We start from the raw sequence: 17,689 nt of genomic DNA on the forward strand, positions 1-17,689 counted from the left end.
TAATCACCTTTGCTACTAGCTCTTTTAAAAATTGATTAAAAGTTGAAAATATAGAGGCACTTGCTTCCAGATTTTAAGTGATGGTGGGTCACACCACAGTGTAATCTAATGGAAATGCTTCTAAAAGTCCTAAAATGAGAAATCCTAAAATGAGGGACACCTGGGTGGCTCAGCGGTTGAGCATCTATCTGCCTTTGGCCCAGGGTGTGATCCTGGGATCTGAGATCGAGTCCCATATCAGGCTCCTTGCAGGGAGCCTACTTCTTCCTCAGCCTATGTCTCTGCCTCTCTCTCTCTTACTGTGTCTCTCATGAATAAATAAATAAAAATCTTTAAAAAAATCCTAAAATGACTAATTTAAAAAGTCATCAATTAAAAAAAAATCTCAAAAGCAAAAACCACAATATTTTTACAAAAATTGAATTTACTTTTAAAATCACATATCAACAGAGTTGATATTGATGCTTAATAAATAAGTGTGCATAACATTCTAATGATTTATGTGATGATATTACGATAAAAAGAATCACTAATTATTTACCAGTCAGGATCCTGAGAGGAAACAGATGGTACTCTTGGTGGTGTATAATTGATATGCAAAGGCCTATTAGTATCAGGTGTAAAGCAAAGTGACCAATATTGAAAATGTTTTAATAAAGCAACACTGCACAGGGGTGTGAGCAGATCTTTCTAAACAGCTCTTACAGCATACATCTAAATCTTCTGTCTTCACAATGTCCTTAGTTCACTTAGCTCAAATGTACAAGATATCCTGATCATTCTGATTGAAAGCCGGCAGGTTTGTTTGTTTGTGTGTTTGTTTTCATTTGTCTCCTCTTGGTTTCCTCTCCTACTTTTTACATCAAGGCAAACTTCTTTAGAAACCAAGGAAAATGGATAAGCCTTCCCAGCCTGTGCCTCCCAGGCTGAGGAGATTAATTTCTTGGCATAACCAACTAATTGAGAAGTTGTGCCTCAGGTCTATTTCTCATTTTCTTGACTTTCTTCAGGTAACATTTTTCTTCATATACCAAGCTTTTTCAATTATTGACCTACAGGTTTCATTTCTATCTCCTCTCCAAAATCACATACTCTCTATTATTTGGATCACCAACCAGATGCCTCAAAGAAGTAACTTTGTGTAAAACATCAGACTGGCTAAACCTTGGTCTTATGAGGAATATTCTCCTTTCTGAAATCTGAAACTTGGAGCTTCCTGGTACTTTTTTCAGCGCTCTTACTCTCTACTCTTTTTACTCATACCCCTCACTTGCTTTTTTTTTTTTCTTTTGCTTCTAGAAACTGCCAGGAAAATGTATCGTCCCTTCAAAAATTACTCCTCTTTCTTCATAGGAGTTATATTCAACTCCCAGAAGCCAGACTTAAAATCTTGAAGCAATTTTAAAAAGTTTAAACTTTTCCACTTTTCCCTCTATCACATACTTACTCAATTATGAAGTCTTAATGGATCTGCTCAGAGAGCCTTTCCCATCCATTTACTTCTTTCCACTCTCTCTATGCTGCTTTATGCTTGCCCCTCTTCCTAGCATTCTCTCAATACTCAATTTTATTTTATTTTATTTTGGTGGAGGGCAGAGAAAGAAGGAGAGAGAGAGAGAGAGAGAGAGAGAGAGAGAGAGAGAATCTTAAGCAGGCTCCATGCCCAGTCTAGAGCCCAATGCGAGCTCCATCTCATGACCCAGAAATTGTGACCTGAGCCAAAATCAAGAATCCGATGCTTAACCAACTGAGCCACCCTGGCCTCCCACCATTCTGTATTTTAAACATTAAATATTCATACCTGTGAGTGGTTTATTTGCCTTTCAGGATTAGGACTTAAAAAAATAAATTGACTTAGAGTAATGTAGGAACTTTTTAAAGACTGGCACTTTACAGTTTATTGGGTGCAACTGTAAGAACTTGTCACAGCCATGCCATCTTGTAATTAAACGTTTCTGTTATTTTTGAAGTACGGCAAGAGGATTCTGAGTCATACATTGGATAATAAAATGTAGAGCAAACATTTATTCACTTGGGTAAATACTGCTTAGATGGAATATTCTTTTTTTTTTTTTTTAAAGATTGTACTTATTTATTCATGAGAGGCACACACACACAGAGAGGCAGACATAGGCAGAGGGAGAAGCAGGCTCCATGCAGGGAGCCCAATGTAATACTCGATCCTGGATCCTGGGATCATGCCCTGAGCTTCTGAAGGTAGGGGTTCAACTGCTGAGCCACCCAGGCATCCCATAGATGGAATATTCTTGAAAACTCTTCCTGCTAAATTAATCTTTTGGTCTATTTATTTCTCTTGTATGTTCTCTCTTATGCATTGGTTATGACAAATTGAAATTTTAAATATAGTTTCCTTTGTGGTGAATTCCTTTGCTTAGCCCAGAAAGTTAACAAGGCTAAGGACACTGGTCTGATTTCCCAATGGATCAGTTATCATGCTAATAGTCTGTAGTCACAGACTGTCCTTCAAATCACGGCCAACCATTTCATCGATGTTAGTCATGAACGAGACAGAAGAGTGGAGTCAGAATGGCTTGGGAGCAATTCATTCTCAAACAAGTTAAGGCATATGCTCTACCAGAAATGGTTCAGGAAGTTTGTCCCATTTCATATACAAGTAATATACATACTCATAATAATATACAAGTATTTAATTTCCATAATTTGTTGCAGATTGCATTTCTCTGGCTCTCAATAGCGTTAGCTGCTATAGTTTTCCATCTTCTTTCTCTGGTCTTTAAGTTGGATGGCTTATTGAATTTACATTAATTTGTTTTTTTTTTACTATTACCCCACTTTAAACTGCGAGAGGAGGAGGAGGATTCAGAGGCAGGCTAGCAACTACAGGCTAACATTTGAACTTGCTAAGTAAGCAACACTCCTCTACTCTCCACTCTTCAAGATGTTTACCCTCTGGTGACAACTCCATATACTACCTGCAATTCTTGATGTCTTTATCAACCTTGTTGATTTTAACTGTATCAGCAGCAAACATGAAGAGGAGCAGAGATGGCACTCTTACAGGGGAACTCTTAGCCATTGCCCTATTGAACTGTCGCAAACTATAATTTCTTGCAAACTCAAATTTCTGAACTATAAATGAGGATGACATTTATCTACAGTTATTGTAAGGATTGCCACACTGTTTGGCACATGGTGGGTGTTTGTAAACGTCACTGTTATTATTTATTTAATTTTGAGGTGAAGGGTCAAACATGATAACATATTAAAGTGCTCCAGGGACACCTGGCTAACTCAGATTGTGGAGGGCAGGACCCTCTATCTTGGGTTGTGGGTTCCTGCCCACACTGGATGCAGAGATTACTTAAAAAAATAAAATCTTAAAAAAAAAAGTACCCGTTAAACCAGCTTTCACACTAGGAAAACTTCCCTTACAACATAATCTTGGGGGGAATGTTATGAACACTATGGAGGAGTGCCATCCAATGAAAATACAGTGCTAGTCACATAGGTAACTTTAAGTATCTTAGTAAGCACATAAAAAAGAAAACAGATGGGGGATCCCTGGGTGGCTCTGTGGTTTGGCGTCTGCCTTTGGCCCGGGGCGTGCTCCTGGGGTCCCGGGATCGAGTCCCACGTCGGGCTCCTGGTGTGGAGCCTGCTTCTCTCTCTGCCTCTCTCTCTCTCTCTCTACATCTATCATGAATAAATAAATAAATAAATGTTAAAAAAAAGAAAACGGACGAAGTTAATTTTAATATTATATTTTATTCAAATATAAAAATCTTATTCTAAAATGTAATCAATATAAAATTATTAATGAGGCATTTTTACATTAAAATGTTCAAACTAAGACTTTGAAATTCAGCGTGTTTTTTTTTTTTTTTTAACTATAGTATCTCAACTTGGGTACTAAGTTTTCAATGGTGAAGTGAAATGTAGTTCTCCTCAAAGTTTTGTTGAACACAAATGTTACCCTGCTTCGGCTTGTAAATGTCAATTAAAATGATACAAAAAAATTCAGTGCCTTAGTCACAGTAGCCATATTTCAAATGTTCCATAGCCATATGTGGCTAGTGGCTACCATTTCGGTCAGGGCAGTATTGGACCTTCTCTAGAAGGCTGTTGTACATTTAGGAGATTCATGGAGTTCATTCTTGCTTTACATGACCCTTGGTTAAAAACTGTCCTTTTCACTTTTTATAACCCAGTTACTTGGGTTGCTCATTGGTTGAGTGTCTGCTTTTGGCTAAGGTGGTGATCCTGGAGTCCTGGGATCAAGTCCTGCATCAGGCTCCTCGCAGGGAGCCTGCTGCTCCCTCTGCCTGTGTCTCTGCCCCCCCCCCCACCCCCGTGTCTCTCATGAATAAACAAAATCTTTAAAAAAAAGTCAACAAGTTACTTTCTGTATATTCACCGCACAATAAGTTTGCTTATGAATAAATTCCTTGGGATAAATCCAACAACTTTATAGAAACTGAAAAGTGGGCTACTGATTTGTTGGACTTCGAAAAAAAATAATGAGGATATACTGGTTAAACGGCTTTTGGCCCTTGCTCTCTATCCCTGAATTCTGGTCTGATCACAGAATTTAACTTCTAGATATTGTGGGTTGCCGGTTGCCACCTTCCTGACACGTAAACTTCAGGGTCTGCTCCTTTCAGGGCATGTAAAGCCCTCTCCAAAAAGCAGGCAGTAGCCGCTGAACTTGCATAGCGAGGGATTTATCCAAAGCCCCCTTCTATTTTTAGCCGGAACAACTGCTTGCCAATTCATTTCTGGAGAGAGAAAAGCATCCGTTGCAAAACAGACACGCGGAGCGTACCTTTGCCAGGTACTGCTCGGAATCCCCCGACTACTCCCACCGAAACTCGGCAGCTCAATTGTTGTCCTGCGCCGGCTGCAGCGCGCCCCGGCAAGCCCGCGCGCCCGACTCCGCCCGCCCCGGGCTGCCTGCGCCGCCAGGGCAGCCCTGCACGGCCGGGGCGGGGCCGGGAGCGCGGGGGGCGTGTCCCCGCCTGGGGGCGGGGTCGGGCAGCGCGGGGGGCGTGTCCTCGCCTGGGGGCGGGGTCGGGCAGCGCGAGAGGGCGGAAGTCCCCGGGGGCGGTGGGGCCGGCGCGCGCACCCCGAGTCACTTGTCAGCGCTCGTCTGAGGCGGAGGCTGCGGCGGCTGCGGCGGCGCTGCGGGCTCGAGGTGAGCGGCCGCCGGGCGGGGATGCGCGGCTCCTGTAGCCAGCCCGGAGGGGGGAGGAGGGGGCGAAGCGGTCTCCCTGCGCCCGGGACGCGGGCGGCCGCGCGGCTGTGGAGGAGGAGGGGGCGCGCCTCGCGCGGGGCCGGCTCCTCAGGTGCTTGCGGGAGCGGCGGAGGTGAGAGCCGCGTGGGAAGACGAGCTCCCGGGGAAGGGCGGCGCGGGAGCGGCCGCGGGGCCGGAGCGCGAGCGCTGCAAGTTCCCGGAGCCCGGGTGGTCCGGCACGAGCGCGGCGGCGGCGGGGACCCGCGGGGACCCGCGGGGACCCGCCGGGCGTCCGGGCGCACCCGCGTCAAGCGCGAACCTCGTGGGGTGTGGGGAGCGGGACTCAACGCGAGAGGCGGGTTATTTCTGTTTGTTTGCTTTCTCGCTCCTGAGACGTGTTTATTTCCCCTCAGATATTAAAAATTGTGTACTTGTTTGGGCAAACTGCCGTGCGACCTGAAAGAAAGCTTTTTTTTAAAAAAAAAAAAACAAAAAAAAAACCTGTGGTAATCTCCAGATTTGTTAATACTCGAGTGCTTGTTGGGACTTCTGTGGAGGCTGTGCCTTCGGTGCGTTCGATGACAGAAGTGGAGAAAGGAAGGGCGTCTGGACGGGCCAGAGCTAGGAGCGAAAATTCGTGGCCGCGTTGGGCAGGGCAGGTCCGGGGTGTGATCGCCAGCTCCCCTCCCACGGCCGCCTTCCTGACCGTCAGGGCGTCGGACCTGCCCGCCGCGGAAACGGCCCGCTCCGGAGCCTTATTTGGCGAACGGGGCTCGGCGTGAACCTCTTCTGGAAAACTGCCTGGTCGACTCCTCTCATAGCGTGCGCGCCCGTAGCTTGGGTTCTTCAGCCCCGTCTCCGTTCTCCCTCAGCTTGGGAAAAGAGAACCGCAAGATACTGCTTGTTCTTCAGACCGTTCTTGTCACTGTGAGTTGCCCTTTCCGCCTTCCCGCTCACCGAAGAGGCCAAGAAGCCGGGGGGTTAGAAGTGTGGGAATTACCAAGCTTCCTTCCCAAGGGAGAGAGCGAAGACGTTGTGTAGACTTTGCCCCAAAGAAAATTCCCAAGCTGTGTAGAGAAGGTCCAACATTTCCTTCATGTTTGAAAGCAGAATGGGCTGCTCGCTGTTTGCTGCCTGCTTCGTATTTCAGGAGGAGTTTTGGGCACTAATAACCAGGCGGAGGAGATCTGGAAAAGGACAGTGAGAATATTACCATTGCTCAGGGATCAGAATGTTTTTTTTAAGGCAAGTGAAGCTAGCCCAGGGAGAATACTAGAAGTGAAATGACATGGTTCCGTAGTGCGGCTGTGACCTTGCCAGGGCTACCAATTCTAATAAACGAGGTAGGTCAGGAAGGGAGTTCCCAAGTAAAGGGAAGTTGTATGTACATGGTTTGATACATAAATTACATGCATTCCCTTGTAGGAAATAATGGGGACGGGAGAAGTTGAGCCTAACTTTCACATTCTTCTCTTGATACAAGTTAAAGATTAAAAAAGGAGGGGGCAAGCTGCCTGTGAAATATCTGTCTGCTCTACACACTTCTGATTTGTGTCATATAATTCCAGTGTCAGGGCGGTCTTTATTAGTTCTATGAAAATCTTTTATTACAGCAGGAAAGCAATTAGATTATGTATGGCCCTCTAATTTTTATATGTATCTAACAGTTTGACTTCTGGAATGGCCAGTGGGTCTTTTAGGGCCCTGTGCATATTACATCAGTCCTGAATTTGTCCTGCCATGCCAGTGTAAAAGCTCATTTCTTTTCTGGTTAGATGCTGTGTAGATTTTTATTGGTTTAATTTTTCTTTAAGGGCAAGACTTGAAAGTTTTGCCTCATTTTCCCCTTATTAGAGGATGTAATCTGTTTGTTTTTATTATACACAGTAGTTCAATATCTACATTTGCCAATATTAATTTGGTGTAATGGGATCAAAGATTTGAATGGGTTAAAAAAATGGAAAAATGTTTTAATGTAAGTAATATAAGGTGATGATTTAGTCCAACAGCACAGATTGTCCAAGCAAGTGTGCCTTCAGTGGTTTTAAAATTATTAAATTATACATCTGTTGTGTTTTCAATATTTTTATTTTTTTAAGGTTTTATTTATTTATTCATGAGAGACACACACGGGGGTGGGGTGGGGTGGGGAGCAGAGACACAGGCAGAGGGAGAAGCAGGCTCCATACAGGGAACCCCATGTGGGACTCAATGTGGGACTCCATCCTGGGTCTCCAGGATCACACCCTGGGCTGAAGGCGGCGCTAAACTGCTAAGCCACCAGGGCTGCCCTTTAATATTTTTGAAGAGAGAAATGTTTCATAGCATTACATTTTAGAAAATATCCATTTCCTCCAGTTTCTCCCACCACACATAAACATCACATCAACCAATACCAAACTCAAAGTCACACTTTTTTTTTTTTTTAAAGATTTTATTTATTTATTCATGAGAGACAGAGAGAGAAGCAGGCTCCATGCAGGGAGCCTGACATGGGACTAGATCTGGGACTCCAGGATCAAGCTCTGGGCTGAAGGCAGGCGCTCAGTTGCTGAGCCACCTAGGCGTCCCCACACTTCTTTTAATTATATAAAAGTCCAACCATGAGAGTCATTGTGGGTGTACTTACAGCAAAACAAAAAAGACATCACTGAAGTGCTGCTTTTTTTCTAAAGCTCCAATTCCCTTTCATGCATTAAGATTAACCTTAAATTCCTACCCTATTTAGTCAGTCTCATTCACTGGTTAATGCTTTTTCTTTACTTTGCCTGATGTGGTGTGTATGTACAACAAGAAGCGGGTTCTCATTGAAGTACCAGTGTTAGAATATTGCCTATCATTGCCTGTCTAAAGGAAAAGTAAATATTGCTCTAAGTGTGGAAAATATCATGTTCCTATAAGAGGAAATACAAGTTGTAATTTATGATTGGAGAGAATAGTTTTGTGCATTAAGAAACAACTTACTTTATAGAATTTTGTATGTGGAAAGCATGAATAAGAATCTATGGATTTGCAGTCCTTTTCATATGTGAGAGTAGCTTAGAATTTAAGGATTCTTGCCAGCTGCAGGCTAAAGAGTGCATGAGGTAGAAGGGAGGGGAAAATAATTTTGAGTTAAGCCTGAAATAAAATCATCTTTCTCCTCTGTATAATGAAGTGTTGTAAAGTACTTTGAGTTAAAGTTTGTATGCAGGAAGCCACAAATTGTACTGTAGCAAGTTGTAAAACTGATCAAGTGTCTAGAAATAGATTCTGATATGGAATTTTTAGACTATGGAAATTGGCATCAGTTTAGAATTTGTATATTAGCTCATAGATTCTTTTTTCTGAAAAGACTGAAGTGAGAACTTAATATAGACTTAAACCTCTATATTTTCTTATCCGCCCAAAACAGAATATTGAACATAATTTAGTTGAGTTTATATTAAATACATTTAAAAATGTAATAGGATTTCAAATAAACATTTTTGTTAACCATCAAATTTTCCTTTACAGGTTCTTTCATTTTTTGGAATTGGACTTTGAGCTGGTAGAGCCATGAGCAACTACAGTGTGTCCTTGGTTGGCCCAGCTCCTTGGGGTTTCCGGCTGCAAGGTGGCAAGGATTTCAACATGCCTCTGACAATCTCTAGTGTAAGCAAACTTCACAGATTTTATTACAGATGTTCATTCAATGCTTAGTCTTGGAAACCTCAGGGCTGAGTTGTTGAATTCTCTGGATAACCTGTACTCATTACAATTGCTTATGGGATTTGATCTCAGCAAACTTAGTTATGTATAATAAAGGATATGGAGGGGAGGGAATTTAGCAAGGATAACTGATTTCAGTTAAGCTTATTTTCAGTTTCCCCCATCTTATTACTGGGAAATGGAAAGTATTTGGAGGACAGACTTCAAATCTTTAAACTGTCACTAATTTGGGGAATTCTCTGGACTTCTTATGTAATATTAGAAGATTGCCCTATGGGATTTTCATCGTTCCTTTCAACTCCAAAAGCTGTTAATTAAAAAAGTGTTGATCAATATCAAATAAAAGGACTGTTTTTGGTGTTATTTCCTCAACTCCCTTTTGGTGAAGATGAAAGTCAACAATAAAATTGCCAAAGGCTACTTACCTTTGAAGAAGAATCTAGGGCTTGGATCTCCTGGATAATGGGCTTATAAATAATTGAGATTTGGTTGTTTACCTCATTACAGATTTAGTTTGAATGTATTCTGTGCATACAATTTAAGGATATGTTTTCATGGATGATGGTATTTTTTTGAGGCTTGACTATGTGTCAAGCACTGTTTTACTTTCTTCTTGCTATCAATTACTTGTATAATGTTACAGAGGGCTTTTTTTTTTTCCACAGACAAATAAATATGAATATCCACTCCCCTTTTACGTATATGGTAACATGTTATACACACTGTTTCATGTCTTTTGTTTTTCCTCAACAACTTACCACAGAGAACTTTCCCTAGAGGTTTTGTTTTGTTTTTAAACAACTGTATAGAATTCTCTCTTAGGGAAGTAGCATTTATTTAGCCAGTCCTCCATGAAGGATTGGCATGTGTATTGTTTCCAGTATTGCTATTACAAACAGTGCTGTAGTAGATACCATATAAACATAATTTTTACACATATAGTTGACCCTTGAGCAACACAGATTTGGATTGTGCAGGTCCACTTACGTGGGGATTTTTTTTTCGACAACTATATATATAATTCTGTAAATGTATTTTCTCTTCCTTATGATTTTCTTTTTTTAAAAGAAGATTTATTTATTTATTTGAGAGAGAGAATTTGTGTGAGTGCAGGGGGTGAGTGCAGGGAGAGGGAGAGAATCTCAAGCAGAGACTGCTAATTATGGAGTGCTGTGCACACCTTGCTCTCAAGTCGTTCAGATCATGACCTGAGCCAAAGTCAAGAGTTGGATGCTTAACCGACTGAGCCACCCAGGTACCCCCTTATGATTTTCTTTCTTTCTTTTTTTTTAATATTTAATTATTCATGAGAGATACAGAGAGAGAGGCAGAGACACAGGTGGAGGGAGAAGCAGGTTCCCTGCATGGAGCGTGATGCGGGACTCAATCACAGAACTCCAGGATCACGCCCTGAGCAGAAGGCAGATGCTCAACTGCTGAGCCACCTAGGTGTCCCTCCTTTATGATTTTCTTAATATTTTCTTTTTTCTAGTTTACTGTATTGTAAAAATACAATATATACAAAATATGTTTTAATTGACTGTTTATGTTATCGGTAAGGCTTTCAATAAATAGTAGGCTACTAGTAAAGTTTTGGGTGAGTCAAAAGTTGTATGTGGATTTTCAACTGTATGGGAGGAGTCAGTGCCCCAACTCCCACGCTGTTCAAGGGCCAGCTGTGTATGTGTGTGTGTAGTGTATGTGTGTGTGTATACATATATACGTGTGTATGTATATATGGACAAATACATATACAATTTTGGTGGGTTGTGCCAATTTATACTTCTGTGCAATGAACAAAAATACCTCCTATTCCACCCCCTGACAGCCTTGTCAGGAAACTTGGATTTTTTCCAGATGTTTTATGTGCATCATCTCATTTAAGTCTCATGTCAACCTGTGAAATAGTGGTATTATTCCCATTGTACAAAACTGTTATGAGCTCACATGGCTGGTATGGAAGAGCTGGCTTTCAAGCAATTATGCTATGCTGCTTCCCTAATAATAAATTTTATCTATAGATTGTTTCTTTAATTAGGTTGTTTCTCTAATCAGGTATTTAGGAGTCTGTTGTTTTGTTTATTTATGTGTATAAATATATGTACATATACTGCTTCTTACAATATACCTACAACTTAATTTTAAAAGAAAAATGTTTGTAACACTCGAAAATTTCTGGTAAAATACTGCTAATCCCTGTTTACTAATGGAGATTTCCTTGTTTCTTGGCCATGGATTTTTAAAACAATTTATTTTATTTTTTAAAGGTTAATTTTAATTTAGCACCAACTTCTATCTTGATTCCAGTTAATCAGAGTTTACAAGGAAACACATATATGTAATCCAGCCTCTAAGTTTTAGGACTTCATGGTTGGATGAAATTTTAAATGGAAAGCATCCATGTGAAAATATGTCTTATGATTTATTCCTGTTTGAGCAAGGCAATTTTTTTTTCTCTTACTGAAGATCTCTTATGAGGGAAGGAATGATATTTGAATATGTCTTATTTTTATGTTCTATTAACATTTTTTATATTAAGTTTGAATATCTTTATAGATAATAGACTATAGAAAGTTATTGTTTAGTTTAAAATGCATCCATTTTTGCTGGAAAAAAAAGTCAAACAAATTGACATCTAGTGAAACAAACTAAATAATCACTTTGTTGTTTGGTAACAACTGCAAATATAGTGTGTAAATTTTGTGATACCATGCCTTTAAAAAAGTTTTCTGTGCTTCAGTTCCCTTGGCAGACAGTTTGAGGCCTAGCTCCATGTTGAGATGCTGATACAACAGAACACTGTGTACATACATATGTGCCCTCCCCTGGCACAGAAGAAATGCTTTCCTTGTGTAGACAGAGTGCTAATTAAAGGATTTTGAACATACTGATTAAAAGAGACTACGGTAACAAAGCTGCTGAGTTATTTCTGTTCTCTTACAAAAGTCTCTGCCATCTCCTCTGACCTTTTTGGGCCTTGTGCAGTGGGGCATGCAATTCATTCTGGACTGGAGAGGATGGGAAGGGGAGGGGAGGAGTGGAGGGAATGTTGGCTCAACTGTGCTGCTAGGCTGTTGGCTTTCATTGTAGTTACTTTTAACCCCTTGTGTGGTTCAGTTCAAACATGCCTAGTAGTAACATTGCCTAATAAAGATGCATGCCTAATAACTAATTTATATTGTTGTAGTAGGATTAGTAACATTATACCTCATCTTACTTAGTTCCCTAGTTGTATTTAGTTTGCCTTAATTATGTAAAATTATTGGGGTGTATTTCTGTGGTCACTGGATTGTTTAATAGTGTCAAGAAGTAATTAAACCTTTTTTTTCTTTTTAAAGATTTTATTTATTCAGAGAGAGATATCACAAGCAGGGGGGTGGGATAGATGGAGAGGCAGAGCCAGATGTGGACTCTATCTCAGGAGCAGAAGGGAAATTCTTAGCCTATTGAGCCACCCATGTGCCTAAGAAGTAATTAAAACTTGACAGCATGCTTTAAAACCATATAATTTAGTGATTCTCTTATTTTAATAATATGTATGAAATTCTTAGGGTCTGGCACATGGTATTCTCTTAGTTATAATTACCATAATATTATTACATTGTAATATTATTAATATATTATTATAAAATTAAAAAGAAAAATATTTAGTCTTGAAATATCAAATGCCCCATAATTGTGGGTAATGTAGTCTAATTTTTTTTTTTTTTTTTTTTTTTTTTACTTAGAGTCTACTGAAAAAGGAAAGTCTATTGAAAAAGGAAAAAAATCACAAGTTTGTGCTTCGCTAGGAACCTCCATGTTTATATTTACAGTTTAGAAGCATGCTCTGGTCATGTAATGCCATGTTGAACTCCACAGGGCTATTTATGTTCCCTATAACATTGGAACTCTGTGACAGGGAATGTTTTTGTGATAAGTAGGCCATTGGCTGGGACTTAAGCATTGTTTTCTTGAGATTTTGTTGTTACTAGCATGATAGCATGCTATTATGTTCAAATAAGTGTATGAATATCCTTGATATGACTTTGTGCATTAAAATATGCAAACCATACAGGTTTTTTTTTTGCAAACTATATAATTTTAACATTTTGTATGGATTTGCCTATTATCTATAATGTATAATTTTTGCATTCTTTTTTAGGAGGTAGGTTTCTAAGATGAGATTGGTAATTCCTGCAAACTTTAAAAAAGATCCTCAGATTACTATAACTATATAATCACATGTCATTCTCTTCAGTTTCCTATTCTTAAAATGTAGTGCTGGCTACAGGAGTTTATAGGCTGCCTTTTTATGACCCTGTATTTATGGAAATGCCTTGAAGCCATGGAATGTGGGGATGGGTTTCATTGGAGCAGTGTGGGTTATTGGTCTTTGCCAGTATATTTTATAAGAAGAAATAGGAGACTTCTTGCACAATTCAAGGCCATATTTTGGCAAGTTGACTTTCCTCATGATGGAAATACAGGAAGGGTTATATATTTGTGAATAACATGTCTTAAGTATGGCATTCTAAAGTTGCAAAACTCTGCTATGTGTTGTTTTCTGATTTATGATGTTAGAGTTTTTTTCCCTAAAATATCCTTATTTGGATTTCCTGAAGATGATCTCCCAATTCTCCATAAACACATCTAGATTGTTTCTTTAATAGTTAAAAATGAGGCCAGGTATTTTAATACAAATTAGTATTAATACAAAGAATGATTTTGATTCTCAAGAGTTAGAAGAGGATTCGTTGTTACCATCTCAGACAAGATTTTAGTTGGATTTGAAAGGAGAAAGAAATTTACTATTTTCTGGAGTATGGAGTTTGACTTGGGAGTATAAGACAGAACAGAGAAAAGACAGCTGTGAAACATTTTGCCAAGAATTCATTCATGCAGCAGTTATAGGACTACTTCCTAGAAACCATTTAAGAAGATACAAAGTATTGGGTGCACAAAGGTTGCAGAGAAAAGAAATAAGTACAGTACTATTACATGGTCGTAAGACCTGTCACAAGACATAAGACCTGTCACATCATATTTTATGAAATTATGAGGTTACAGTAAGTGTTTCTCAGTTTCAGTGGGCATATATCTTTTGTATTTGTGGGTTCAGCTTCCTACAGGAGAAATTAATTGAAATGATCCTTAAAGGAAATTTGAACACTTCAGAGTCAACAATTCTATGCGATGGTTTTCAGTGCAAAGTGAAGATGAAGACTTTCTTGCCATTGTGGACTCTGAGCAAAGGACTCTGAGCAAAGTTATGAATATAGTTGAGTGATTCTCCAGACAGGCCAGCTGCAGAGTTTACCTCCTAGAGGAGGATAGAAAGAGACTTTCAGTCGTCTCAAGCTGAAATGGGAGAACCATCCTACCTTGAATAAATGGGCCCATTGTTAATTTTAAGCTGTTGAGTATTTTCTTTTACATTCCCTTCCAACTACCCTGTCATTATGCCAAGTTGGAAAGTTAATGATTTAGTTTGTAAAACTATATAATGTATATTTCATATGTATGTTCATCTTCTGCTTTTAAAATATTAATTACCTTTTGTTTGGGGCACAGAGACCAATTTTTTCCTAAGTGGCGATTTTCTATCATTGTGGTCATAAGGGTAAGGAATTTCAAAATAATTCTGAAGATGTTTTTCTGGCTTATTATTAGTGAAGAAATGAAAGATCTTATCAGTGTGTTTTGTTGTAAATTAGTAGTTTTAGAAAAGGGGAGCTTGATTTTTCAGAATTTAATTAATGTTGGGCATTTTGGAAAGTTATTTGTTAAAATAAGAGGGATTTTACTGGTCTGTAGGCCTTCTGTATCTGATAGAGGAAATAATATTGGAGATTTGGTGAAGTAAGAATAACACTTGATTTTATTTTTTAGAGAGAGAGTGTGTGTAAAAGCAGGGGGTGGGGGTGAGGCATTGAAGGGGCAGAGGGAGAAAGAAAATCTTAAGCAGGCTCCACACCACACCCAGCCCAGTGCAGAGCCAGATTCCGGGCTCGATCTCAGGACCCTGAGATCATGACCTGAGGCAGAATCGAGAGTTGGCCACTTAACTGACTGAGCCACCCTGGCACCCCAAGAATAACACTTTAAACCTAAGTAAAGGAGATTTTCACATAACTTTTTTAAGTACTCATGAATTAGGTAGAACATTTACTTAAACTGAAGATATTGAAGACTGTAGACTTATTTTCAGTTATTTTTGAGAACTTTACGATAGTTTTTGGTTAACTATGCAGTTAACCAGTTGTCTTTGTCCAAAATATCTTCTTTTCAGTAGTTCTTACCCAGATTCTCATATACCATGAGACTAGCCATAGCCTTTCCCCCAGTTACAACCACATGGAGGAAAAACTCCTTATAGGAATTAGTTAATCTAGAAGCACATATTGGTCTGGACAAAAAAAGGGTGGTTTCTTTGGTACCTTATAAGGGATAATTATGTTTCAGTTTTAGTTGGTGAGATTCTAGGTATTTTATTTAAATTCTGAGATACAGAAATATTAATATAAAATGTGACAGAACAGGACCCCGGCATGTGAACTATTAATATATGTATACATTTGCAAATAAATGACATGAAGGAATGAAAAGAGACAAAATCAGTTTTTTTTTTTAAGATTTTATTTATTTGAGAGAGAGAGAGAGCAAGCACAAGGGGGTGAAGGGCAAAGGGAGAGGGAGAAGCAGGCTCCTCGCTGAGCAGGGAGTCCAATGTAGTTTGATCCCAGGACCCCTCCTGGGATCGCAGGATCGTGACCTGAGCTGAAGACAGACACTTAACTGATTGAGTCACCCTGCTGCCCTGAAAAAATCAGTTTAAGCAATTAATAAGTAGTGACCATGGTGACCATTAATTTAGGTATTCTAGGTGCAGAGCTACTCTGTAGCCTTCTTGGGAATGCAGGTTTGGTTTTTAAATTACAAAGTGGGAAAATCACTTTTCTAGCATGGAAACCCTGTTTTTATTAAGTTTTTTGGTTGTTTTTTTTATTTTTTTTATTTTTTTTTTGTTTTTTTTTTTTTTTTAGGTAATATTTATGAAAAGACAGAGCAGACAGTATTGAATGAGTGTTTAAGGATAGGTGTGGAAGAATTTTTTATAGTATTGTAAAATCATATGTTCACTTCCCTGTCTTTCCCCATGTTTTTTTTTTTTTCCCTTGTTTTATGTAAGTGGAATTATCTATTGTAAATAACTCATTTCTTTTACAGCTGATGTTGATGCTCATTTTCTATGATGATTACTGGAACAAAGTCCATCGACCTCTTTGGCGTTTAGTACTCCCAGCAGGACTAGATAGTTCTAATACATGACCCTGATAGGCCTCCATGGAGGAGAATAAAATGGACTGGGAAAGCTAACAGGAGGGAATTTAGATGGAAAGAGAAAAGAGGCAATTTTAAAAAGGCCATAGTGGGAGCACTTATTCCCTGGGTCACATTTGGTACCCAAGCATTCTTCTTAACCCTTCACTCTTTTCCTCCTTTAAAGTTTGGTTAATTTATGCTTCTTTTTAGGTAATACATTCATATGTTTTGAAATTCCAAAGATACAATAACATATAAAGGAGAGCCTCCTGTTGTCCTGCTGTTCATTTCCTCTTCTGGAAGCAGCCAGGGTTAACAGTTTCTTGTGCATACTTTCAGAGATGATCTATATAGAAAAATGTATATACATGTGTATCCCTCCCGCCCCTCTTTTCAACACAAACATTATCCTTAAAAACTATACTTTTTTTTTTTTTTGCGTTTTGTTTTCTTCATGTAATGACGAATCAGTAAGTATATCTTTATTCTTTTTGTGTCGCTGCACCGTTTGGATTTATCATAATTTATTCAACTAGGTTTACTGGCGCTGAAGTGTAGTTTTTGCATTTATATATATTGCATATACATGAACATATCTGCCAGATAAATTCCTAGAAATGGAATTGCTGAGTCAAAGAATTATATACATTTATAATTTTAATTGATATTGCCAAATATCTCTGTAGAGATACTCCTACCCACAATATAAGAATGCTGGTTTCCTTATACCTGTGCTAGCACACATTTCAACAGACTTTGATCTTTTCTAATCAGATGGGCCTATTTCCACTTTCTCCTTTTTATAGGGCTTAATCACAGGTAGTCTAACGGAGGATTTTCTGTTTTTAAGTGGTTCATTCTTTCCAATTTTGCATGAGAACATATGAAATAAAAATATACTGCTCTTCTATAAATGATATCATTAATTTCTAGGGATAATGTTCTTCGAACTTTTTGGTTCAGGGTTTTGATTAATAATTACCTCTATCATTTGTTTCTTTATTCTTTTTAAAAATTTATTTCCTGTTTTTAAGCAGATTTCCTCTCAATGTTAATATATTACTTCCAATTACACGTGAAAGATTTTGTTTGTTTTTTTGTTGAACAGTGTTTGGCATATTGCCCTCTCATAGACTTTCAGAAAAATTTAAGCAAATGACATTGAATAGATTCAAGGTTGTTACTTTTGGAGTTTCTCCTGGAGCTTGATATATTGTGGGATTTCAAATCCCACTCTTTTCTAGCTCACTTTAAATGATATGACAAGGAGATTGACTATTATGAGCTGTTCATTATGGCTTTGGGACATAGTAAAATTCACCCCCAGGAGACTCACTGTGTTTTCTTATCAACCTTTATTAGCCAGTGGAGCTTAACTGAAGTATTAAGTGTTGTATAACATAGTGAGTGAGACATTGTGAAGGCATACTAATGTGTGGCACAGTGTATTTCTTCATTTTACCCTGGTTTGAGCAGCAGTGT

At 39.0% G+C, this 17,689-nt stretch overlaps 1 protein-coding gene across 12 annotated transcripts in view; it reads left to right on the forward strand.

Moving 5' to 3' along the window:
• The first annotated feature begins 5,020 nt into the window (after positions 1–5,020).
• Positions 5,021–17,689, forward strand: part of PDLIM5 (PDZ and LIM domain 5) — a 212,149-nt gene continuing 199,480 nt past the window's right edge. For 9 of the 12 annotated variants that reach the window (XM_041758599.1, XM_041758591.1, XM_041758593.1 and 6 more), the window contains exons 1-2: positions 5,021–5,173; positions 8,708–8,845. In XM_041758599.1, coding sequence (XP_041614533.1) covers positions 8,750–8,845 — 96 coding nt within the window. In that variant the 5' untranslated portion in view covers positions 5,021–5,173; positions 8,708–8,749. Of the gene's footprint in view, positions 5,174–5,983; positions 6,140–8,707; positions 8,846–17,689 lie in introns of those variants that run through there. The other 3 variants (XM_041758610.1, XM_041758611.1, XM_041758592.1) reach the window with 2 other exon arrangements.

The sequence above is a fragment of the Vulpes lagopus genome, chromosome 6 (genome assembly GCF_018345385.1).
Source record: "Vulpes lagopus strain Blue_001 chromosome 6, ASM1834538v1, whole genome shotgun sequence".
NCBI lineage: Eukaryota > Metazoa > Chordata > Mammalia > Carnivora > Canidae > Vulpes > Vulpes lagopus.